Source organism: Monodon monoceros, unplaced genomic scaffold (assembly GCF_005190385.1).
Source record: "Monodon monoceros isolate NGI ecotype Baffin Bay Population unplaced genomic scaffold, NGI_Narwhal_1 Super_Scaffold_21, whole genome shotgun sequence".
NCBI lineage: Eukaryota > Metazoa > Chordata > Mammalia > Artiodactyla > Monodontidae > Monodon > Monodon monoceros.
The window spans coordinates 172616662-172642456 of record NW_021703778.1 but is presented as its reverse complement, the minus strand read 5'-3'; the positions used below and the strand labels follow the sequence as shown (position 1 = coordinate 172642456).

Below are 25795 nucleotides of genomic sequence, written 5' to 3'. Positions count from 1 at the left end.
GCCTGCGTGTCTAGAGCCCGTGCTCCGCAACAAGAGAAGCCACCGCAATGAGAAGCCCGCACACCGCAACAGTAGCCCCTGCTCGCTGCAACTAGAGAAAGCCTGTGCACAGCAACAAACACCCAATGCAGCCAAAAATAAATAAGTAAATAAATTTATTTTTAAAAAAATTCCACTTGTTCTGATGAAACTGGTATAGCATTAAGGCCCTTCAGTTCTGGACTTGTTTGCACTGGATCCAGGAATTACCAATTTTATTCCAAATTCTGTAGATTCCAGGCCATTTATGTTAGTATTTAAAAGACCCCAACTTTTAAAGATAAATTCCTCTGTGGGTTAGTGAGCAGAAATAACTTTTATTTCTTATAAAAGAGAAATGTGTTTATAACATCCTAGAAGAACTGAAGGAAAAGTGCTTGTTGAACAGACTGGGTGTATCTTACTTAGATCATGAGTAGTGTTTCCTCAGTTCTGTGGTATGGTGGAGGTTTTATATTTTGTCTGTCATTCGTGGAGTCAACCGGATTTCACAGTGCCTCCCATTCATCAGATACTGATCAGGCAATGGGAACAAAAGATTCAAAAGTGAATTGCTTGGAGGCACGTAGAGCCTAGGGTGATGTAATAAAGATGTGTGTGAAGAGCTACTAGATCACAAAGGAAGGAACATGTAGCCTCCTTGGTGAGAGGTGGTGAAGGGAGGTTTTGCAAAGGTGGTAGCATATGAGCTGAGTTTCGAAGGGTGAATAGGAGTTTACAGGCAAACAGGAAGGGCACTGGGGCAGAGGGACAGCGGCCTGAGAGAACTTGGACTTGAGGGAGCAAGGTTCATTGTGGAAAGGCACCAGGACTGGAAGGCTAGGAAGGTTGTGAGGAATCTTTTACCCGTGATAGGAGTTTGCAGTTTATCCTGTAGTCTAGACTTTCTCGGAGGGCATTCTGTGGAAATCCAAGCCCCATGAGAGTCTCTGGGGGAGAAAAGTTAGAGATTCACATGAACATTACAATGTTAGACTCTTGAGTGCTCAGTAAAGAAACCAGTTTCCTGTTTATAAACTCGAATAAATGTTTTGGGAAGGATTGCTATTAGGCAGCGCAGGGCTCCTGAATATTTTAAGCAAGGGAATGACTTCAACTGATTTACATTTAGGAAATTAACTGGCAACAGTGAAGGGGTAGGTTGGAGTAAGGGGAGATTGGTGGCAAGAGAACAGTTCATAACTATTACTAGTTTTGGTAATAAAATCTGGCCGTCAGTATAGAGATGTTTAATCTCAAAATTTAGGAATTTAGGGCACTTCTAAGAAAAAAATATTTTAACAATGAACTAAAATACTTAGTTGACAGCCGAGATTTTGAGAGGAGAATTTTGGGACAAATGCAGATTTTGTTTCTGACTTTGATCAAAGATTAAACAGGGCTTCCCTGGTGGCGCAGTGGCTGAGAGTCCGCCTGCCGATTCAGGGGACACGGGTTCGTGCCCCGGTCCGGGAAGATCCCACGTGCCACGGAGCGGTTAGGCCCGTGAGCCATGGCTGCTGAGCCTGTGCGTCCGGAGCCTGTGCTCCACAATGAGAGAGGCCACAACAGTGAGAGGCCCGTGTACCGCAAAAAAAAAAAAAAAAAAAAATCTTTGGTTTAAATTTTACTTTAGGAGTAATGTTTTTTAAAAATCCCTTACGATACAATCTCTTGAGTTCTTAGATCAAAGTGGTAGGGTTTTTTAAAGTTTTTTTAAAATAATGCTGGACAATTTTTATTTTTTAACTTTTCAAATACATTATAATATACCTTCATTTAAGGACCATTTTCATTTCTTTTACTGTGATATATTATTTCTTCAGTCAATTTTTAAAAATAAATTGGATTTTTGGTCTTTCTGGTACCAGTTTTTAGGAGCCTTTTATATATTGAGGAGATTGGCTTTTTATATGTGATATTAGTTACAAGTATTTTTCCCCAGTTAGTCTTTTTTGCTTTGTAAAAGATCCCTGTGTTTTATTACCTGAATATATCTTTTTCTGTGGTGTCTGGTTTTTGAGTCATAGGTGGAAAGGGCTCTGTACTCCAAGGTTATAAAAAGGAATTTACCCAGTTTTAGTCTGGAATCTTTACCATTTTGTGATTTATATTTAAATATTTTGATCTATTAGGAACTTATGCTTGTGTATGATGTGCAATGTGAATCACTTTTTCCAGATGGGTATTTTAATTGCTCAGGCATCATTCATAATATAGTCTTTTCCTTCCTCAGTTTTGAGATACCTGCTTCATCATTTACCATTTTCTGTTTCTGGACTTTGTAATTTGTCCCGTTGATCTATTTATGTGCTATTGCCATACTGTTTTGAGGCTTTATAATATCTAGTAGTGCTGGTTTCCTTCTAATACTCCTCTTTTGGCATTTTCCTGACTTGTCTTATATTTTAATTTTTCTACATGAACTTTAGGATCAGTTTAACCTGTCCCATAAGCATTCTGGCAGGGCAGAGTGGCAGTGGGGGAGTGGGGTGGTGGGGGGATCACTTTTAATTTACAGATTAATCTCTTTATTGATGGATGACTCTAAGTTGTAGCTTTAATTTAATCTTTCTCTTACAGATGATATTAACCGTGTTCTTGAGCAACAATGAACAGATTTTAACAGAAGTTCCCATAACACCAGAAACAACATGTCGGGATGTTGTAGAATTTTGCAAGGAACCTGGAGAAGGCAGTTGCCATTTAGCTGAAGTGTGGAGAGGAAATGGTATGTATTAGGCTCTATAAAGATGACTAAGTACATGAAATCCAGTGTTTATTGAATACAGAATGTTGTTTCTGGTTCTTTGTTATCTGAGGTAATAAGGAATTGAGTAAAGTAAAAACTATTTTATCGCATGAGGATAGGATGTTATAAATGCCGTTTGCAAAGAAGTGTGTTCTGTGATTTGACCCTCACCGTAGCCATGTGGAAGAAGCTGGGAAAGCAGATCTGGTTCTTGTGTGAAGGCTTTCTGACATCACTACTGACCAAACGAGAGTTCTCTGTCCACTGAGACCTTACAGTGTTTTGTTTGTTGCATGTCAGGTTGTTCATCTGCTTTTCTTCTCCCTACAATAACTTCACGAAGACAAAAACACTATCGTGTTCCCCTGTGTACAAAGCCTTTTAAATAGTAAGTGCTTCATACATATTTGTTTATTAAGTTGAGAAGAGTTAATACTGGCTCTTACATTTAAGGATTTGTCAGCTAGCTGGGCAGAGATGATCAGTGTAGGTAATATAATTACCGAATACAGAAAATTCTGCAAAATAATGTGGATTCTCACGGAGATGTGGAATTGAACTGGGATAGGATACACCAGGCGAGGGGAGCAGTGTGAGGGAAGGACAAGAGAAGAGCATGGAGAAGGCGTGCTCCTCAGACAGCACTGAGAGGAGGGGCCCAGGAGGGTGGGAACTAGACTGGCAAGGCCACCTGCTCTGACAGCGTGTGGAAGGAGGTAGCTGTGTGCATGGATGGGTCTGAGTCAGGAAGCAAGAGAGTGGTCATTTGGAACATGCTGTATATGAGGTGGGTGTCCAGATGGATGTGTTTAAAGGACACTTAGGGATAATCAGTGAATTCTTACACTTTTTAAAAATAATTTTTTAATTGAGGTATAATTGACATACAACATTTTATTTGTTTGAAATGTACTATATAATTATTTGATATTTGTATATATTGTGAAATGATCACCACAGTAAGTCTAGTTAGCATCCATTACTGCACACAGTTACAGAATATTTTTTCTTGTGATGAGAACTTTTAAGGTCTACTCTTTTAGCAACTTCAAATATGCAGTATGTTTTTTTTTTAATTTATTTTTGGTGGCATTGGGTCTTCGTTGCTGTGCACAGGCTTTCTCTAGTTGCAGCGAGTGGGGGCTACTTTTCATTGTGGTGCGTGGGCTTCTCATTGCAGTGGCTTCTCATTGCAGAACATGGGCTGTAGGTGCGTGGGCTTCAGTAGTTGTGGCACATGGGCTCATTAGTTGTGGCTCACAGGTTCTAGAGCACAGGCTCAGTAGTTGTTGCTCCGCAGCATGTAGGATCTTCCCGGACCAGGAATCGAGCCCATGTCCCCTGAATTGGCAGGCAGATTCTTAACCACTGCGCCACCAGGGAAGTCCCTGCAGTATGTATTGTTAACTCTGGTCACCATGGTGTACATTACATCCCCAGTAAGAGTTCTTTATATATTGTAGATACAAGTCCCTTATTAGGTGTATGACTTGTAAATATTTTCTTCCAAAGTCTTGTGCTTTTAATGTTATCCTTCAGATTCAGAGTAAAAACTTTAAGGACACATTGAGAGAAACTTGACTTTGATAAATGGTGGACTATTTACTAAAGTAGAAGTAAGAGGCCAGGTCCTCAGTTATCAGTCTGATATCAGCTACAGGAAGAGGGGTGTTAAGTAATTGCAGTTTTTAGAGGACTAATGTTAGAGCCTGGTCATTCCATCATTGTTTGCTCTTCTCTAGCCTCTTAGCACTCTTGCTTTTTGTGGCTTGCTGTCACTTCTTATTCCTTATCTGCCCCTTATATTAGTCTGGGAGAGCCCCAGTGGTCCCTGGCCGCTTGAGTCACTCATTTGTTGCAGTCCTTGGCTCCAGGGCCATCTGAAATCATAACCTGTGGTCTAGCCTCATCAGGAATGAGGCCTACCTCCTCGGAGCACAGAGGGTCACAGCCACTGCTCCCACTGTCTAGAGCAGTCCCTAGCACCCACGCACCTTTGCCTCTCATCCCTTCCTTGAATCTCAGAGTGTGTTAAGGGTCCCTCCCCTTTGCTCCAGTACTGTCATTGTATTTATCAAAACATAATATGGTAGCTTTCATCTCTCTCTGTCTTATTGGACTAAAATTCCTGAAGGCAGGAACTTGTTTGTTCACCATCATACCGCCAGTGCCCAGCCTGTTTCTCATAATAGGCCCTGAGTAAACACTTAAATCATTGAGTAAATTGGAGCAGCAAAGCGAGGTCTTGAAGAGATGGTGGTGGATGAGATTCAAAGGAAGGGGAAAAAGCACAGCCTTTCTCAGTCTTTTTTACCCCAGAGGAACCCTTAAGGTAATATTCAGATTTTGGAGAACGCTTTGCATAAAAATGATTGCATCCATAACACATGGTATACTCATGTCATCAGTATTCAGAAATATGATACTCCAATGTAATTGTCAGTGCTTTTGAGAAGAGAGTATTTCTCTGTGGATCTGTGTATTACTTTGCTCAGGCCGCCATAACAAAGTAACACAAACTGGGTGGCTTAAATAAGAGAAATTTATCTTTTCACAATTCTGGAGGCTAGAGGTCTGAGATCAAGGTGTCAGCAAGGTTGGTTTCTCCTGAGGCCTCTCTCCTTGGCTTGTAGACAGCAGTCTTCTCCCTGTGTCCTTACATGGCCTTCCGTCTGTATCTGTGTCCTAATCTCTTCTTAAAGGGACACCAGTCATTTGGATTAGGGTGCACCCTAAGGACCTCATTTTAACTTATTACCTCTTTAAAGATCCTGTCTTCAAATAAGGTCACATTCTGAGGTACTAGGGGTTAGGACTTCAGCATATGAATTTGTGTGTGAAGGGACACAACCCAGCCCGTAACAGTCTGTTAACTTGGCCAGCTTATTATCCTGATCTTTTTGTGGTTCCCTTCCTCGAGTATGTTAGCTCTAATGCAAATCAGGAGTGTAGGTAGGACCTTCAGTTTTTCTTTTTGTGAAATTTCCTACTTGATTTTCTTTTTGCCTTATCCAAGAATGGCTGAAAGTCTTATCATAGATTTCTCCATTACATAAGATGCTAATGAGGTATAGTATGCTGTTAATTCTACATGATACATTTGGGGTAGTTTTGTTTTCGCTTTAAAACAGAAATACGTTTTAGTTAACCCTTCTTATTTAAAAAAGGTAGTGAAGCTTAGCTTGCTTTTCTTGAAGTTAGTCTTTAAAATTTTTTTATTTATAAAGGGAAACATTTTTTTCAATAACTGGCTTTAAGGCAAAATTGGAGTTTTAACTTTATAAAGTTATGCTCAGACTTGGTAGATTTAAGTGGGGATTGTAAACTGATTTTAATTAATGTGAAAAAAATTTGTAAGCCAAAGCAATATGAATAAAAATATGGCCTAAGACACAATTTTATGTAAAACCAAGGGACACGATTAGGCTTAAACATGGGCCTCACAGCTATAAAACTACAATATACAAGTTCTTAAAAATCTTTTTTATAGGCCTATATCCATAAAAAGTGTTACTTTCAAAACTAAAAATATGGAATGATATTACTTCATTAGTGTTCAGTTTGTGCTTGCTTTTCGTTGTACAAATACTCAGTTCAGAGTTGAACTAAGCACACACAGACTTCATTTTCAACTGAGATGAGATGATTTATGTCCTTGCCCTTGATGTTGGCTGAATAGGCAAAGCTTGCCTGCACATGTAGGAAGATGAAACGGCAGCAGCACAATGTGCGCTGCATTTCTATGAATGGTGGGGTTTTCTTCCTTACGGAAGTCTGGCACTTATCTAGGACTGAACAGTAAATCACACCTTGAATGTATGACAAGGCTGCAGCTTGCACAGCTCTTTCTCTTGACTCAGTGCCTGACTCAGGCTGAGCAGGAGGAGCCTCTTGCCCAGACATACTCCTGTGTTGAAAGGAGCCAAAATATGGTTCGGTTTTGTCCTGCTCCTCTCCCACGCCAGGCCGTTTGCTGTGAGCCTTGGAACTTGCCGATATCCTTTCTCGCTTTCAAGCACAAGCAGCAGTGGGAACATTTCAAGATTTCCTTTTAATTCAGATAAAATTCACATAGCATAAAAATCCCCATTTTAGTGTACAACTTCGTGGTTTTTAGGACATTCTCAGTGTTGTGCAACTATCTCCAAACTCTGTACCTCCCCATTCCTTCCTCCCTCAGGCAACCACTGTATTACTTTCTGGCTCTATGTGTTTGACTATTTTAGGCATCTCATATAAATTGTATCATATAATATGTGACTTTTTAAAAAAATTATTTATTTTTTAATGTGTGACTTTTTGATCTAGCTTTTTTCTCTTAGCATGTTTTCAGGATTCATCCATGTTGTAGCATGTATCAATACTTAATTTCTTTTTTTGGCTGCAAATATCCATTGTATGATATACAACAGTTTATTTATCCTTTCATCAGTTAATGGACACTTGGGTTGTTTCCACTTTTTGGCTACTATGAATATTGCTGCTGTGAACATTCATGTACAAGTGTTTGTGTGGGCTAGCTGTATTGCCAGCAAGTGCGTTGTCAAGCCTTTATACATCTGATTGCCACCTGTAACATTTTAATGAATAACAAGATTCAGCCAATTTGTTAATGTGTTTCTTTGAAAGAGTGGGAGGCATACTGCTTCATGATAAATATACTAAAGGACATTTTTTTCACTGTTCCCCATTTAATGTGCAAAATTGCTTTTATGTTTACTTCTTTGTGTTTATATGTTACCTAAATTATTTCCCCTTCATGGTCTTGTTTTCACTTTATTAAAGTTAAAATTCAGTGCTTATAATATCCTTGAATTCTAATATATGTGTACATTTATTTTAAATTATTTTTATTCATTTTTTACTTTTGGTACAAGTCATTTTGTTTGTTTCTGAGAAAAGTAAGATTTTTTGTTTGTTTTTTTCCTAGAGCGTCCCATACCCTTTGATTATATGATGTATGAACATCTTCAGAAGTGGGGGCCACGAAGGGAAGAAGTGAAATTTTTTCTTCGACATGAAGATTCCCCAACCGAGAGCAGTGAACAAGGTAGATAAGTGCTTTTTTCCCCCATTTGCTAATTTTTGCCATAAAAGTTAATTTAAACATTAAATTAATTAAAATTAATTTAAGAATTAACAGGAGTAAATATTAAATTATTCACATGATTTTCCCCCTTCACTTACAAGTGGTGAGAGGGAGAGTTGGTATCTCACAGGTTTTTTGACCTCTGTTATTGCAGTTTATGATTATTTCACACTTTCAGCCTCCTCTTCAGGATCCTAAGTTAGTCACGTAATGCACTGAAACATGTAAGGGGACCTGCTGTTGAAAGGGATTGCTTTTGATAAATATCACATGGATGAAATCTCTAGATTTTAAGAATAAATGAAACCATGAAAGGATCATAAAAATTCTGGGAAATATATATATATATTTATATAGTATCTATATATGTGTATACATACACATACATGTATATGGAGAGAGAAAGAAAAACAGAAAAATCAGAACAAGACCTAAGTGGGGAGTTCTCTGGTGGCCTAGTGGTTAGGATTCCGGGCTTTCACTGCCACAGCCTGGGTTCAGTCCCTGGTTGGGGAACTGAGATCCTGCAAGCTGCGCGGTGTGGCCAAAAAAAAAAAAAAAAAAAAAGGAACAAGGCCTAAGTGTAACTAACTCTAAACCATAATAGAAAAGACAAACCGAATTATTAAAATAAAAAACCAAAAAAAACCTCTTTGCATGGCAGTAACCACATTAAAGCAAGGTCAAAAGACAAATTATAAACTGGGAAACAGCATGTATAGCTCATATTGCAAAGGGCTAATTTCCTTTACGTAAAATGATAAGAAAAAAACAGTAAAAAAAAAATATACAAACCCGATGTTCACAGAAAAGGAAATATTCATGACCCAGAAATATATGCAAAGAAGTTCAGCCTTACTCCTAATAAAAGAAATGTAGGAAAAACACTGAGATACTCTATTTCACCTGTCACGTGGCCAAGATTAGAACATTTAATAACACAGTGTTGGCAAGAACGCTGAGAAACAGGCAGTCTTCCACATTGTTGGCAGCTTCTGTAGAGGGCAGTTTGGTGGTATCTGTTAAGCTTACAAAAGCATGAAACCTTTCACCCAGCAATCTCACTTTTGAGAATTTATCCTAAAGCTGTGTCTGCACACATAGAAAATGACATATACATAGTGTAACTCATGGGCACTGCTGGTAGGAGCAGCCTTCAATGCCTCCAGGGGCGTCGGCTGAAGAAACCGGAGTACATCTGCTCTGTGCCCTGTCCCAAACCACTTCCTGCACTTGTCACTTGAATAAGCACAGTGTACACACATGCTGCCTCCTGTGTAACAGAGATGAAAGAGTAATGACGTATTCTGTGTTGGCTTGTGTGTATGAAATATCTTTGGAACGATAAGTAAGAAACTGGTAACATGGCTAGCCTGGGGGGAAGGCTGCTGGGTAGGGGAAGGAGGGAGGGAAAATTGGTCATTTATATCTTTTGGTTCCTTTTGAATTTTTTAAAAAAATTTATTTTATTTATTTTTGGCTGTGTGGGTCTTCGTTGTGGCGTGCGGGCTTCTCATTGAGGTGGCTTCTCTTGTTGCACAGCATGGGCTCTAGGCACGCGGACTTCAGTAGTTGTGGTGTGCAGGCTCAGTAGTTGTGGCTCGTGGGCTGTAGAGCGCAGGCTTAGTAGTCGTGGTGCACGGGCCTAGTTGCTCTGCGGCATGTGGGATCTTCCTGGACCAGGGCTCGAACCCATGTCCCCTGCATTGGCAGGCGGATTCTCAACCACTGCACCACCAGAGAAGCCTGTTTCCTTTTGAATTTTGAATGATAGGAATATACTACTTTTTAAAAAAAAATTTTATTGGAGTATAGTACATTTACAATGTTGTGTTAGTTTCAGGTATACAGCAAAATGAATCTATTATACATATACATATATCCACTCTTTTTTAGATTCTTTTCTCAAATAGGCCATTACAGAGTACTGAGTAGAGTTCCCTGTGCTATACAGTAAATCCTTATTAGTTATCTATTTTATATATAGCAGTGTGTATATGTCAATACCAATTTCCCATAAACTACTTATTTTTTAATTAAAATTTAAAATAAGGGAATCTTTTTTTTGGAAAGCATATACACTGTACAGTTAAGAAAGAAACCTTTGTTATTTAACGGTGATTATGGATTACTTCTGGTATTTAAAAAAAAAACAATGAAAGGACATCCTTTTGTAAAAAGAAGATTCCTTTATTACAAGTTATCCCTCTTTATTTATTTATTTTTTGCTGAGCCACATGGCTTATGGGATCTGAGCTCCCCGACCAGGGGTTGAACCCACGTCTTCTGCATTGGAAGCACAGAGTCTTAAGCACTGGACCGCCAGGGTAGTCCCTAGCTGTATTTTTTTTTTAATACCTATTTATTTATTTGGCTACTTCAGGTCTTTGTTGCAGCGCATGGGTTCCTCGTTGTAGTGCACGGGCTTCTCTCTAGTGGTATGCAGGTTTTTCTGTGTCTAGTTGTGGTGCACGGGCTCCAGGGTGCATGGGCTCTGTAGTTTGTGGCATGCGGGCTCTCTCGTTGAGGTGCGCAAGCTCAGTAGTTGTGGCGTGTTGCCCCATGGCGTGTGGGATCTTAGTTCCTTGACCAGGGATCGAACCTGCGTCCTTGCATTAGAAGGCGGATTCTTTACCCCTGGACCACCAAGGAAGTCCCTGTATTTTTAATTAAAGGATATTTTGCCCCTAGGATGAGCTACTGTCTGCTTTAAAATCATCTTCCCATAGCTGTAAATATCATGCTGTTTTTCACAATGCATCATTACTTCTGGTCTTTTTGGTTTTTTTTTTTTGCGGTACGCGGGCCTCTCACTGTTGTGGCCTCTCCCGACGCGGAGCACAGGCTCCAGATGCGCAGGCTCAGCGGCCATGGCTCACGGGCCCAGCCGCTCCATGGCACGTGGGATCCTCCCGGACCGGGGCATGAACCCGCGTCCCCTGCGTCGGCAGGCGGACCCCCAACCACTGCACCACCAGGGAAGCCCTACTTCTCGTTTTTATTCCACTGGGTGCTGGTCATCTGGAGCCAGGAGACCAAGACTCCAGGCCTAGCTCTTCATCCACTTCTACCTTAGAAAAGGGCCCTGCCTCTCTGGACGGACTCCTGAGGAGGATTAGACTAGCTGGCAGTTAGCGCTGTTCTAGTGCTAAGAACTTACTTTAACTCTCTACCTGAGTGCTCCAAGCATTTATACCCTGGAGTTAACTGAGAAGTCTTGTATTTTACTTCAATCACTATAATATATGTACATAACCCTTACTGCCCCAGGATGGTGGAATGGGGGGAAGGTCTTATATTGTTCTCACTCTGTAAAGTCTGGAAGCGTTAGGGATACTTGAGAGAACTGTCTAGAGTTACAAGGAATGGGACAGCACTGACCTTCCAGTTGACCTTCATTGTCACACCGGATGCTGCTCAGTCTCGTTGTGCTGACGTGGCAAGTACACCTGAGACAGTGGAAGAGCTGGATGCTGAGCTGTTTGAGGTTAGGGAGACAATGCGTCCCAGGGGGATGGCGCTCGAGACGAGGGCCTTGAAGAGGGAGTCAGACCTGGAGGGGAGAGTACAGAGCTGCTGCACTGAAGGCAGGAGACCAGGATGAAGGAGGCTCCGAGGGGAGTGGTGCCAGGGAGTACACCTTTCTCGACCCGGGCTGGTATGGAGGGTTGGTCAGGATTGGAAGAACCAAATTCATCACACGACTCTCATCACTTTTCACAACTTTCAGCAAAGTCCCTGCTTCCCTATTTAGTACTCCTCAGCTTAGCTTTGATGGCATTTGTAATGGGACCCTGCTCATCTCCTCAACCTCACTGTCTCTTCTTTCTCTCTTCCACCATATTCTTAGTTGCATATTCATTCCCTGTCGTGCCCTAACTCAGAATTCCATCTTCCTCCAGCTGTGATGCTCCACCCTCTTCCCTTTTTCCTCTGCCTGTGCTTCTGCATGTTCTGCCTCTCTCTCAGAGCTCAAGAAGAAAGGTGGCAGGTAGAACAGCTCTCATTGGGTGCTGTGTTCCGTTTTATTTCTGTTCACTGAACTTCTCCTCCAGCTTTTTTTTTTTTTTTTTTTTTTTTTGCGGTACCCGGGCCTCTCACTGTTGTGGCCTCTCCCGTTGTGGAGCACAGCCTCCGGACGCGCAGGCTCAGCAGCCATGGCTCACGGGCCCAGACGCTCCGCGGCATGTGGGATCTTCCCGGACCGCGGAACGAACCTGTGTCCCCTGCATCGGCAGGCGGACTCTCAACCACTGCGCCACCAGGGAAGCCCTCCAGCTTATATTCTAAGCAGCCAGAGGTGAAGATCCAAGACTCATGTTTCCTCTCTGCTCCCCACAGAGCTGAGGACAAGCCAGTTGTCACCGATATATATTGTTTAAAAGGAGTTTCATTTGAGTATTTATTGCCTGTAGAACTATAAGATATAACAAGAAGTAAAGGACAACCCTGACTTAAAAGAGTAGGAATTCTCTATATGGAAGCTAGAGGAGAGTGTGGAGGACATTTCCTTCAATCACCTTGTATACCTGGGGGAACAGAAGCTTAATGTGTAAAGTAACTCGGTGCAGGTCATGTGCAGAGTGTAAGCTAGAATCCGGGGGCTGGTGTGATGGAGTTTGGAGCGAGGCCTCCTGGGTTCAGCACCGGCCCTGCTGCTTACTCAGTTTGGACCTTGGGCAAGTGACTTCCATCCCTGTGCCTCCGTTTCCTTACGTGCGGGTGCATTGGGTTGTGGTGGCAGTTAATGAGGCGTCCTGGCGCAGTGCTCACTAAGTGTCAGCTCTTACTATTACTTTCTGACTCCAGAATGCAAGATCATCAAGTTTCTTCTTTACCATCAAAGATTAAGTGGCACTTGATATAATTTCAATGTTGTGTGTTCTATAGTATTCTAATTTGATGGCTTGCTGTTTGCAAGAGGCATCAATGATAGAATATTAAATTAACCCGAGTACCTTATTTCTTAAAAGTACTGGTAACTAAGAATTTAATTTACCCTGTAAACTGATAGATGCTGTAGTCTAGGATGTGTGTATGCGTAATTTCTGCTAATAGGAAATATAATAGCTGTGATGAAATGGCTATTGTATATTCGACTGTGTTCGGTGGCATACTCTGTCATTTCCATTTGTTTAACCTCATTTTTCATTATCACCTCCCTAAGGGCCCTTTACTGGATATAGTATTCTTACTTGCTCCTGTCTTCCCCCATCAGATGTACTGTATATCTGTTTATGTACCCAGTAGCTTTGCTTTATACATAAAAAGAGTAAGATTTTTTTTTAAATAAATTTATTTATTTATCTTTGGCTGCGTTGGGTCTTCGTTGCTGTGCACAGGCTTTCTCTAGTTGCGGCGAGCGGGGGCTACTCTTCGTTGCAGTGCACAGGCTTCTCATTGCAGTGGCTTCTCTTGTTGCGGAGCAGGGGCTCTAGGCGCACGGGCTTCAGTAGTTGTGCCACGCGGGCTCAGTAGTTGGGACTCGCGGACTCTAGAGCGCAGGCCCAGTAGCTGTGGAGCACGGGCTTAGTTGCTCTGCCGCATGTGGGATCTTCCCGGAGCAGGGCTCAAACCCGTGTCCCCTGCATTGGCAGCTGGATTTGTAACCACTGTGCCACCAGGGAAGTCCAAGCTTTAATTTTTAATAAAAATTAATTGTGGTAAAATAACAGAGAAGAAACTCTGAAGTCTGGCTGTGGGCAAAGAGGCACCACTGGAAGGTGTGTTTCTTCTTGGACCCTCCCCTGCAGTCAGGGGTGCTGCATCTCCCACCCAGCCTCCAGTCTGGGGTACAGAGTCACTCTCTGCACGGGGTGCAGCTGGTCGGAGGCTCAGAGCTGACCGGGAGGTAGCCTGTTCCAGCCAGCATTTCATCCAGGACCCAACAGGGCTCCAGGAACCGGAAGGCGAAGGCCCAGGTCTGAGGACCGTGTCCTCAGGTCACAGAGCAGAGGAGACCCAGGCAGTGCCAGGAGTCAAGGTGAGGTTGGCAGGGGACAGGCCGCCCAGGAGGGGCGCCCCTGTGAGGCCCGAGAGCACCCCTCAGAAGAAGACCTGCCCATGATCCCCATCTGTCACCCCTGCCCACACTCCTGTCGGCGGCCCGACCCCAGTCATCAGGCCCCTGGTCCAGATGAGTGAGCTCTGCAAGCCTGAGGCAGACCTTCAGGCCCCAGTCCAGGCCCAGGGCCCAGTGGAGGCGCAGCTGTTCGGGACCGAGGGGGAGGAGGCTGCATCCCCCTCGTCCTCCTCCTCCCCAGTCCGTGCCCACCCCCCAACCCAGGCCGAGTCCTTGTCCCAGGAGGCACTTGGTGTGCTGATGGCTGACCTGGTGGGGTTCCTGCTCCTCAAGTATCGCACCAAGGAGCCAACCTCCAAGGCGGAGATGCTGAGTATGATCCTCCGGGACCATTGGGACCACTTCCCCGTGGTCTTCAGCCATGCCTGCGAGTGCATGCAGCTGGTCTGTGGCATGGACGTGAAGGAGGTGGACCCCAGCAAGCACACCTATGTCCTGGTCCCCACCCTGGGCCTCACCTGGGATGCCATGCTGACCGATGGGCAGAGCACGCCCAAGGCTGGCCTCCTGGTGATGCTTCTGGCTGTGATCCTCCTGGAGGGTGAATGTGCCTCTGAGGAGGAGGTCTGGGAAGCACTGAGCGTCATGGGGGTGTATGCAGGAAGCAGCACTGCATCTATGGGGAGCCCAGGGAGCTGCTCACCAAAGTGTGGCTGCAGGAGGGCTACCTGGAGTACCGGCAGGTGCCCCACAGCGACCCCACCCCCTACGAGTTCCTGTGGGGTCTCCGGGGCCAACATGGAGACCAGCAAGTGGCAGGTCCTGGAGTATCTGCTCAGGGTCCATCGATGGGATCCCAGGTCCTTCCCATCCCTGTCTGCAGAGGCTGTGAGCATTGAGGAAGAGGGGCCCTGAGCCAGAGCAGCAGCCAGGCTCCTTCCAGGTCCACGTCCAGCAGCTTTTCTTGCAGGGCAGGAAGGGAGGCTGATACTCCACTGTGAGTTTGAAGAGGGAGCAGTCAGCCTTCTAAGTAGTGAGGGTCTGGGAGAGTTAGGGGAACACGGTGTATAGCATCTTTGGGTTCCTGTTGTGTATGATGACATGGAATTTCATCTCTGTTTTCTTTAGGAATTCTTCAAATATTGTTCCTTTTAAAAGAAGGCTTAATAAGCTTCGGTATCTAAGTTTGTGAATGGCATTGATCACACATGTATTTGTGCTAATTCAGTTCAACGACAAGAGTTTTGCTATTTTGTAAAACAGATTGTGAGATTCCCATATTATTTTGTGATCCTGAACAAGATAACATGGCATTGGAATATGAATCTCTTGGAAATGAGAAAGAACTTTAGAATAAAATTGATGAGGTCAAGAAAAAGAGAAATAAAAGTAAAAGTTAATTCTAAAATATATATATATACACACACACACATAACGTAAAATTTACCATCTTGACCATTTTCTAAGTGTTAGAAACTTTTTGATATAAAGCAATTTCAAAATTCTGAAATAGAATATTAGAAAAAATTTTCATTTAAACAACTTTATGTATACAGGTTGATTATAAGACATTTTTTCAACTGTACTAATTTTTGAGTTGTCCAGCCTGGTATTTTATACTTGTATTCAATAAATATTTGAATAAGTGAAGAAATGATAAAATATCGCTTTTCTAGTATGTCTTTTAGTAAGTTTGGCCTTCATTTCTCTAGGTGGCCATCAGACCCAAGAGCAGAGAACTCAGAGAAATGTAATAAATGTACCTGGAGAAAAACGCACTGAAAATGGGGTAAGTAATAGTGAATTAAATTGAAAAATTTTAATTGCTTTTTATAGGTACTAGTGAATTGGGGTTATAATTTATTTTTAAAGAATTAATTTTGGGGTAGTGCTAACCGAAAACAATAAAACAGCCAATTATTTTACCAGCAAAACAAGTTTATTTGGGAACAGTGAAGAATTGCAATTCAGGACCCGCAGCTCTGGACAACCACATCCCAGTCCTCTAAAGCAAGAGGAAACTCTTTTTTAGAGGAGAAGGGGAAGTTGGGAGGGGCCGCTGTCAACAAAAAGTCTGTTGGAGGAACCTGGGAGTTTGAAGTATGGTGGCTTTACATTGGCTGAATTGTTGTCAGGCAAAGAGGAGATCGTTCTTCCTGCTGCTGGTGGCAGTAGAATGGTGTTACTTCCTCTGGGGATGCACAGTACATCTCTTCCTGTTGGGATCTGCACCAGTGTCTAGTGGTATGTGTGTGAGAGCTCCCCATTGTGGCTTCCCAACTCCATTTTCCTGAGGTTGCCCTTTATTTTCACAGAAGTTGTCATTTCTTTTGAATATTTCAAACATTTTTATGAAGTTATAAAGTGGCAGTCACTTGAGTGGTAATGGTTTTTTCAGTCCACACCATGGCGCATGCACTGGATGGTCTCAAGCAGAGCAGTGCTCTCCATGCCCGTTACATGTTGCCGCCCACAGCATGTCCTGGAGCAGCAGCTGCATGTGTGCCTCTGTGCTCATGACAATGGCCTGTCTCCAGGAAGCAAATGGTCTAGTCTCTAGACTAAGAGATGGGCAGGCAGACTTGCTTCGTATCTTCAGTGTTGATGTCTTGATCCTTCTGTCAGGTCTTAAAAGACAAAGTGGCTGGTGGGTTGAAGTCTTCATAGGTGCCTCCAGGAAAGAGAACTTCCTTTATCATATGGTGTAGAGTTGGAGAATAGGCCTAACATTGATATAGGTGAGGAATTTTGTCTAAGTAGAAGCGTTCTTTTTTTAATATTTATTTATTTTATTTGGTTGCATCGGGTCTTCGTTGCAGCAGGTGGGCTCCTTTGTGACTTGCAGGCTCCTTTGTTGTGGCACATGGGCTCCTTAGCTGTGGCATGCATGTGGAATCTAGTTCCCTGACCAGGGATTGAACCTGGCCCCCTGCATTGGGAGCACTGAGTCTTATCCACTGTGCCACCAGGGAAGTCCTAAAGGGTTCTTTTTAAGAAATACATGTTAAAAGAATGAGCAGAAATGAATGAATGAGGGTGAATGAATGAGAGAAGGAAGAATGAGAAATTTTCACCATGGTCTTTTCTGGAAGTTTTAGTAATAAGTTTTCCAAATAATTTTCAGGCTGGAGAATTAGTTTCTTTTTCTGGCTCTGCCACTAACTAGGTGTGTAGCCTTGGGCGGGTCACCCCCTGGCATGTGCTTGGCACAGCTATACACTGGAAAAAGCACCGGCCTGGAGTGCGGAGGGCCCATGCTCAGACACGGCTTCAGAACTTTCTAACTAGCTAAGTCTGAGCAAGTTACTTTGCCTCTGTACTTTCCAACTCGCTATTATTGATTTCCGATTTTATTTCTTTTATTGGCTACCATTGTGACTTTAAATGATATACTTAAGTCTCTATTTCTTTGTATGATAAACTTTAAACCATGTCTCTGGACCTCCCTTCTTGTAAGATGAGGGTATTAGCACCCCCTCCCTTTTCTCCATCTCCCCTTCCCTCCTGTCCTACCTTCCAGCTTTTTCAGCTGTACTTTTCTTTCTTTCTTTTTTTTTTTTTTTGAGGTACGCAGGCCTCTCACTGCTGTGGCCTCTCCCGTTGCGGAGCACAGGCTCCGGACGCGCAGGCTCAGCGGCCATGGCTCACAGGCCCAGCCGCTCCGCGGCATGTGGGATCCTCCCGGACCCGTGTCCCCTGCATTGGTAGGCAGACTCCCAACCACTGCGCCACCAGGGAGGCCCTTTTTTTTTTTTTAATTTACTTATTTTTGGCTGTGTTGGGTCTTTGTTGCTAAGCACGGGCTTTCTCTAGTTGCAGCAAGTAGGGGCTACTCTTTGTTGCAGTGCGCGGGCTTCTCATTGCGGTGGCTTCTCTTGTTGCGGAGCATGGGCTCTAGGCGTGCAGGCTTCAGTAGTTGTGGCACGTGGGCTCAGTAGTTGTGGCACGTGGGCTCAGTAGTTGTGGCTCGCGGGTTCTAGAGAGCAGGCTCAGTAGTTGTGGTGCACGGGCTTAGTCGCTCCGCGGCATGTGGGATCTTTCCAGACCAGGCATCGAACCCATGTCCCCTGCATTGGCAGACGGATTCTTAACCACTGCGCCACCAGGGAAGCCCTCAGCTGTACTTTTATGTTGTCAATGTTGATAATATTTGTGTACTTTTATCTAAGTATAGTTAAGACTTTATACTTTGTTTATACATTGGTTATAAAGTTGAAAACCATTTAATGGTGTTTATTATTTTAGATTTTTCAGATATTAGCCACTGCAGAGCCAAGTGGTATACTAGATTATATTTTCTTCTTTTTAGTTCCAATGTACTAATCCTTGTGCCACTTAAGGAGAACTATTCCTAATGTCAAGATTAAGGATTCTCCTTCCTTACCCTTCAATTTCTAAAGATCATTCCACAAATCCTCTTCTTATTCCTGCCTTCTGATATACTTGTCCACTCCAAATCTAGAGCCTTTGTGGGGTTCCGTCAGGCATATGTGCTTCAGAAAGTCATAAGAAATAAAGGCCCAGGCCCCACTGGCAGAACTTTTGATTCAGTAAGTTTGGAATGGGCCTGGAAAACTCCCTATATGACTCTGTTGCCCTGCCAGGTTTGGGAACCTCCAGGTTACATGTACCCACTGTCGGAAGCATTCAGAACTTACCTGTACAACAGAATTTTGAAGATCCTTTTGAGTTCTAAGATTTCCTGACCTGAGCTTTAGGGAAGGTGAAGTAAATACATTGAGTAGGCTTTGTGTATTGAGGCGGGGTATGTGTGTATATGATAAAGGGAAGGGACTCAGGAGGAAAGGATTCCCTTCCAATAATGTAATAAGGTGAGTTTTGATGTTTTGATGTGATGGGTCTGTGATCTTTTCCAGGATGAAGTTGTTTCTTGTTAACATGGAAATGATGTTTACATTTCAAGAGCAACAAAACTGAAACCTGAAACCAAAATTAAAAATGTGTTTGTAGGGCTCCCCTGGTGGCGCAGTGGTTGAGAGTCTGCCTGCCGATGCAGGGGACACGGGTTCGTGCCCCGGTCCAGGAAGATCCCACATGCCGCGGAGCGGCTGGGCCCGTGAGCCATGGTCGCTGAGCCTGTGCGTCTGGAGCCTGTGCTCCACAACGGGAGAGGCCACAGCAGTGAGAGGCCTGCGTACCGCAAAAAAAAAAAAAATGTGTTTGTAGCCTTTACATGAGCTTATAATTAGAGGAAGGTAGAGAGCTAGCGAGGAGGTATAACTCTGGCCTAGAAACATGACATCTAAGATGTTACTGTGTTTTATGGCACACACACCTGCCTTTTAAGCCTAATAATATATTACCTTTGTGAAGTACTTTATTGTCTACAAAGCACTTTTACATGCATTTTTTTTTTTTTTTGGTGGTGGTACGCGGGCCTCTCACTGCCGTGGCCTCTCCCGTTGCGGAGCACAGGCTCTGGACACGCAGGCCCAGCGGCCACGGCTCACGGGCCCAGCCACTCTGTGGCATGTGGGATCCTCCCGGACCAGGGCACGAACCCATGTCCCCTGAATCGGCAGGCGGACTCTCAACCACTTGCGCCACCAGGGAAGCCCTACGTGCATTTTTAAAGTTAATAAGATGTTAAAAATGTCCTTCTCCAAAAATGTTTTTGTGTATATCCTGGATATAGAATGGTGGCACAGTGAACCTTCTGTCTGTGGGCTGCAGCAACCAGGAACAGATCCAGCAGCCTGTGGGTTGGAAGAGAAAGACAGGCTCTGATTTGGTGTGATTCATGCCCATTAGCAGCTGCTGAGGCAGGAGGCTGCGAAAGTTCTACTCTCCTAAAATTGCAGGTCATGAAGTCAGGTTGTCTAAGAAATAAAGGCCCACGGGCCTCCCTGGTGGTGCAGTGGTTAAGAGTCCACCTACCTATGCAGGAGACACGGGTTCGAGCCCTGGTCCATGAAGATCCCACATGCCATGGAGCAACTAGGCCCATGCACCACAACTACTCAGCCCACGTGCCACAACTGATGAAGCCCGTGCACCTAGAACCCGTGCACCGCAATGAAGAGTAGCCCCCACTCGCCACAACTAGAGAAGCCCGCGCATGGCAGCAAAGATCCAACACAGCTAAAAGTAGATAAATAAATAAATTTATGTATTAAAAAAAAAAAAGAAAGGCCCAGATCCCATTGGCAGAACTTTTGATTCAGTAAGTGTGAGGTGGTCCTGGAAGACTCCCCATATGACTCTGTTGCCCTGCCAGTTTGGGAACCTCCAGGTTATATGTACACACTGTCGTAAGTATTTGGAACTCACTTTTCCAACAGAACTTGGAAGATCTTGTTTAACTTTATGGTATAAAGGCAAATTGATTTATTCTCATTGTGTATGCCTGTATCAGGGGTCCCAAGACCACCCCCGGTGTCGGTGATTTGCTTGGAGGATTCACAGGGCTCAGCATTATGGTTGTGCTCACGGCTGCAACCTCCTCCAGTCAGAGGACACAGAGCAAGAGCAACAGAGGGAAGAGGGGCACGGGGTGACATCTGAGGAAACCAGGCTCCCAAGAGTCTGCTCCCAGTGGAGTCACACAGGATGCACTTAATTCTTCCAACTGCTAATTGTGACACGTGTGAAATGTCTGCCAGGGAAGCTCGTCAGAGCCCCGAGGCCTGGGGTTTTATTGGGAGCTGCTCATGTGGGCAGCCTCTGTCTAGCAAGCACCAAAACTCCAGACTCCCAGAAGGAAAGCAAGCATTTTACTTAGGTGTCCTGAAAGTATCTATACTTCTTTGCTGTTTTCTCAGCCAGTCAGGCTAAATCTGAGTCCGTTTCTGCTCTATTCCTCTACATCCACTAAGTTGCCAAGGCCAGTTGATCGTACCCCCACCCCCCATATTTTCTTCTAAGAGCTTTATAGTTTTAGCTCTTATATTTAGGTCTGTGGTCCATTTTGAGTTAATTTTTGTGTATGGTATGAAGTAGGGGGGCCAAGTTTATTCTTTTGCATGTAAATATCCAATTACCCCAGCACCATTTGGTGCAAAGACTATCCTTTCCCCATTGAATTGTCTTGGCACCTTTGTCAAATCAGTTGACTGTATATGTGTTCGTTTGTTTCTGGAAGCATTTATTATTAATATGGTCACTTAGTCTCCTTGTTTTCCATATGGTACCCAGGACTCAGCTGGGACTGTCATCTCCCAGGCCAGATAACGTTTCAATTGTCTAGAGAATAAACTTCTAGACTTCCGCCAGGGTAAGAGAGAGGCAGTCACCTAGATCATAGAGTTGGGGAGGAGATCTAAGGATTTTACTGCTTCTTAAATATCTTTCACTCAGTTTGCTTTATTTTAGGTGCCTTACATTTCATCCCCCTTTCCAGAGATACATAGTTTTGCCAATTCCTGAGCCCTTTGAAGGTTCTGTGATATAACTGGCTTCTTCATCCAGTTTCACCTCTTCTCTCTTGAGGTTTGTCTCAGATCTACTAGATCAGTTACTTCTCATCCATTCTCTCTCCAGCTTCCAAACATTCTTGTTGTCTCCATTCCTGTTTTTGTGGTTTTATATTATTTGATGTCAAAAATCCCTTTACTATCATATAGTGGTTTTGAGATTTAATGAAATTAGGATTAAATAATTCTCTGTTTTGAGCAGAAGAACTAAGTGTACATTTCTGTTAATTTCTCCTGTTGGGATTTGTTGAACTTACTGATTCTGAGGATTGGCATCTATCAACATAGCTGGAAAGTTCTCTACTGTTATCTCTACAGGTATATCTTCTTCCACATTCTTTCTTTTTTCTTCTCTGGAACTTTGATTAGACATGTTATATCTTTCATTTTATCCTTAATTACTCTTTTATATTTTCACTTTCTTTGTCTCTTCGTACTGTGTTCTGGATAATTTCTTAAGATATATTTTTCAGTTAATGAATTCTGTCTTTCACTGTGTTTATTTGGATGTTAGTACATATAATATGCTTTTAGTGTTACTTGTTATGAAAAGACAAGGCACAGTGTGGGAGAAAATACTTGCAAATACTATACCTGATAAGGAACTATATTCAGAATATAAAAAGAAATCTCAAATCTCATTAAGAAAATAAAACAGTTTTAGAAGAAGCAGGCAGAATATTTGAATAGATGCTTCACTAAAGAAGGTATGTGAATGTCAAGTAAGCACGTGTAAACATGTTCCACATCATTAGTTTTTAGGAAAATACAAATTAAAACCACAGTGAGATACTACCACGCATCCATCAGAATGTCTAAAACTAAAAAGACTGGTGATAGCAAGTGCTGGCAGAGGTGTGGAGAGCCTGCGAGACACACACGGCTGCTGAGAATGTAAGTGGTGTGGTCTGGAACACAGTTGGACAGTTTCTTTAAAACTTGAACATAAATCTGTTATACGATACAGCAGTTCTACTTCTAAGTATTTACACGAGAAAGGAAAGCAGATGTCCATATAAACTTGTACATGAATGTTATAGCAGTTTGATTTGTGGTAGCCAAAAATCTAGAAAAACCCTAATGTCTGTTAACAGGTGAATGGACAAAAAAACTGTTATATCCATACAATGCAATATTCCTGAGCAATAAAAAAGAATGAACCGGGCTTCCCTGGTGGCGCAGTGGTTAAGAATCCGCCTGCCAATGCAGCGGACACGGGTTCAAGCCCTGGTCTGGGCAGATCCCACATGCCGTGGAGCAGCTAAGCCCGTGTGCCACAACTACTGAGCCTGCACTCTAGAGCCTGCAAGCCACAACTACTGAGCCCACGCACCACAACTACTGAACCTGTGCTCTAGAGCCTGTGAGCCACAACTACTGAGCCCACGTGCCACAACTACTGAAGCCCATGTGCCTAGAGCCCGTGCTCCGCAACAAGAGAAGCTACCGCAATGAGAAGCCCGTGCACTGTAACAAAAGAGTAGCCCTCACTCACTGCAACTAGAGAAAGCCCGCGCACAGCAACAAAGACCCAACAACGCAGCCAAAAATAAATAAATAAATTTTTTAAAAAAGAAAAGAATGAACCACTGCTGCATGCTACACCATGGATGGATCTCAAATCATTACGCTGTAAGAAAGAAGCCAGACAAAAGAGTACACACTGTATAGTTCCATTTATATAAAATTCGAGAAAACGTAAACTAATTTCTAGTAAGAGAAAGTAGATCGGCAGTTGCCTGTGGACCTGGGACCTTGGAAGGGGTTGGAGGGAGGTGGGAGGGAGGGATTACAAAGGAGCACAAGGAGGTTTTAAGGGTGATGGGTTTGTCCATTTTCTTCATTGTGGTGATAGTTTCATGGTGTGCATGTTTGTCAGAACGTGTCAAATTGTGCACTTCGGATATGTACAGTTTATTATATGTCAACTACAGTAAAGTGGACTTAAACAGTCATTAAAAATTTTTCAGTTTAGAGGTTTTAATTGGTTCTTTTCCACCTCTTCTTGGTTACTCTTTGGTCATATTTTAAGCTTCTCTTCTTTAAACACACTAAACATAGTCATTTCATATTCTGCAACTAATAATTTCAGTTTCTGCATATGTCGCTTCTACTGGCTTTAAGTCATGGTTTTATGATCTTTGTGTGCTTTGATTTTTGACAATGAGCTTCTCATTTTCCTTGGAACTTGACCTGTGAGGTTTTTGTTTGTTTTTTTTTTTGCGGTACGCGGGCCTCTCACTGTTGTGGCCTCTCCCGTTGTGGAGCACAGGCTCCGGACGCGCAGGCTCAGCGGCCATGGCTCACGGGCCCAGCCGCTCCGTGGCATGTGGGATCTTCCCAGACCGGGGCACGAACCCGTGTCCCCTGCATCGGCAGGCAGACTCTCAGTCGCTGCGCCACCAGGGAAGCCTGACCTGTGAGTATTTTTAAGGTCTGGATGAAGGTGGGATTTTCCCAAGTGGTTTGCATTTGCTTTGGTCAGTAACTGGGCATGCAGATAGACTCACTCTGTGGTCCCCTTTGTGGGTCTTGAAGCTTGCATGAGAGCTGTCAAGCCTTCATAGATTCTTAGCAGAGTCGTCCCCCTCCACTCAGACTGTGATGGAGAGAGGGCAGATTTCTCCTGCTCCCATCTGTGGGTTTGAGGCTGTTTCTCATTCACTGTCACACTGAATCGGGGTCCTGGATGTATATGGGCATCTCCTATTGGACTCTCCACCCTGGGTTGGTCTCGTCTTTCTCTCTCTTTTTTTTTTTTAAATCTGAAATGTGTTTATTGGGATGGTTTCCTGTTCTTCTTGATTCAGGGTGCTTTTAGTGCTGCTTCCGTCTGGAGGAGCATCCTTCTGTAAGCCTTGCTCTTCCTCTTGTAGGCTGGCGGAGGACAGTAGAGCAGCTGCCACACAAAACTACTGTTTGTGCATGGCTACAGGTGGTGGTGATTTTATAGCATCCTGGGCATTTCACATCCATGAAGTAGGAATTGGGGCTCTGCACCAGGCACTTCTTCTTGTGTTCCTCTTCTCTCCTGGAAAGGGATGAAGGAGATCCATTCCGAGAGGCGTGTTCTCTTGGGGAGGTCGTCACTACCAGAAAACCATACTTCTCTCTTAGTGCCAGGCTTCAGCAGCTCCAGAGGGCAAGTCTCCAGGTGGGCATAAGGTGGCTTTGATATTTCCTCAATGCCCAGAGCTTCTGCTGTCTCTTTATTTTGGCCCCTGTAGCTTCCTTCCTGCTGTGTCAGCTCGGTGATGCTTTTAAAAATAGGTTTTTTATGTTTTTTTATTTTTTTTGCGGTATGCGGGCCTCTCACTGTTGTGGCCTTTCCCGTTGCGGAGCACAGGCTCCAGACGCGCAGGCTCAGCGGCCATGGCTCACGGGCCCAGCCGCTCCGCGGCATGTAGGATCTTCCCAGACCAGGGCATGAACCCGTGTCCCCTGCATCGGCAGGCAGACTCTCAACCACTGCGCCACCAGGGAAGCCCGGTTTTTATGTTTTATCTTGCCTTTTAATTGTTGCTATCAGGAGAGTAGCTCAGCGTGTTTTGTGGACCACATTCTGAGAGGTGGAGTAGTTACCATAATGCTCAGCTTGTAGCACTCATGCGGGGTGTAGTTGGTTTCTCTTATTGGTGTTCATGCTCTTTGATAGCCCTGTTCTCCTGTTGATCTTTCTAGCCCCAACTGCGCCTAGCCACTTGCCTTGGGTATAAATGTGGTTAAACCACACTGAATTGGTATCAGTGAATTTTAATCATATGAGTGATTCACATATAGGATAAAATAGCATATTGTAGTAGTATTGCAGGGGGTGGGAGCCAGTATATGCTTTAGATATCTGATTGACTCTTATTAATTTGTAAGACTTAGTAATTTTTGGAATATGAAATACACGAGTCCCAGAGCACAATGAGATGTTAGAGAGGTTCAATTTTACAGAATATTTTATGTGATAAAAATAAACCTACATGCTTATAATGTACCTTGATATCATTATCACCTACTTCTTTGTTTGCTAAATAAGCAAGTAAAAATACTCTCCAAACCTGAAAGTTTATAACCTTGGAGAGAGGTAGGAAAAAAGAGGAATGATTTAATGTTCTAGAATATCTTGTGAGTATAAACAGATTTTATCCTAATTATTTTGTCAGTTTTGTCTTAGGGATGTTTGTCATCTTTGAAGTGGCATTGTTCTTGAGAATCCAGTTATACTTTAAAAAACTAGTTATAATTTTAAACCAATATCTTGTGATGATTAAATCACAAGATGGGATACTGGCTGTTAGGTCTAATTCTTCTTTATTTCTTACTTTTTAAATTGAGAAATAAATTTACAGAAGAATGTGTAAAACATGTATGGTTTAAAGAATTACTTAGCAGACACTCAGGTAACTACCACCCAGGCTTGGAAGTCCTCTTTTATTCTTTTTAAAGCAATTCTATCCAATTTATTTGTTTATTTATTTATTATTACAGTA

General features: G+C 43.2%; 1 protein-coding gene and 1 pseudogene across 2 annotated transcripts in view; one reads left to right on the top strand and one right to left on the bottom strand.

Moving 5' to 3' along the window:
• The window catches only part of PPP1R13B (protein phosphatase 1 regulatory subunit 13B), an 83461-nt gene that overhangs the window by 28125 nt on the left and 29541 nt on the right, over positions 1 to 25795 (top strand). For both annotated transcript variants that reach the window (XM_029237015.1, XM_029237014.1), the window contains exons 2-4: positions 2602 to 2749; positions 7701 to 7820; positions 15594 to 15670. In XM_029237015.1, the coding sequence (XP_029092848.1) occupies positions 2602 to 2749; positions 7701 to 7820; positions 15594 to 15670 (345 nt within the window). The remainder of the gene's footprint in view (positions 1 to 2601; positions 2750 to 7700; positions 7821 to 15593; positions 15671 to 25795) is intronic.
• Positions 24099 to 24370, bottom strand: LOC114905091 (annotated as a pseudogene).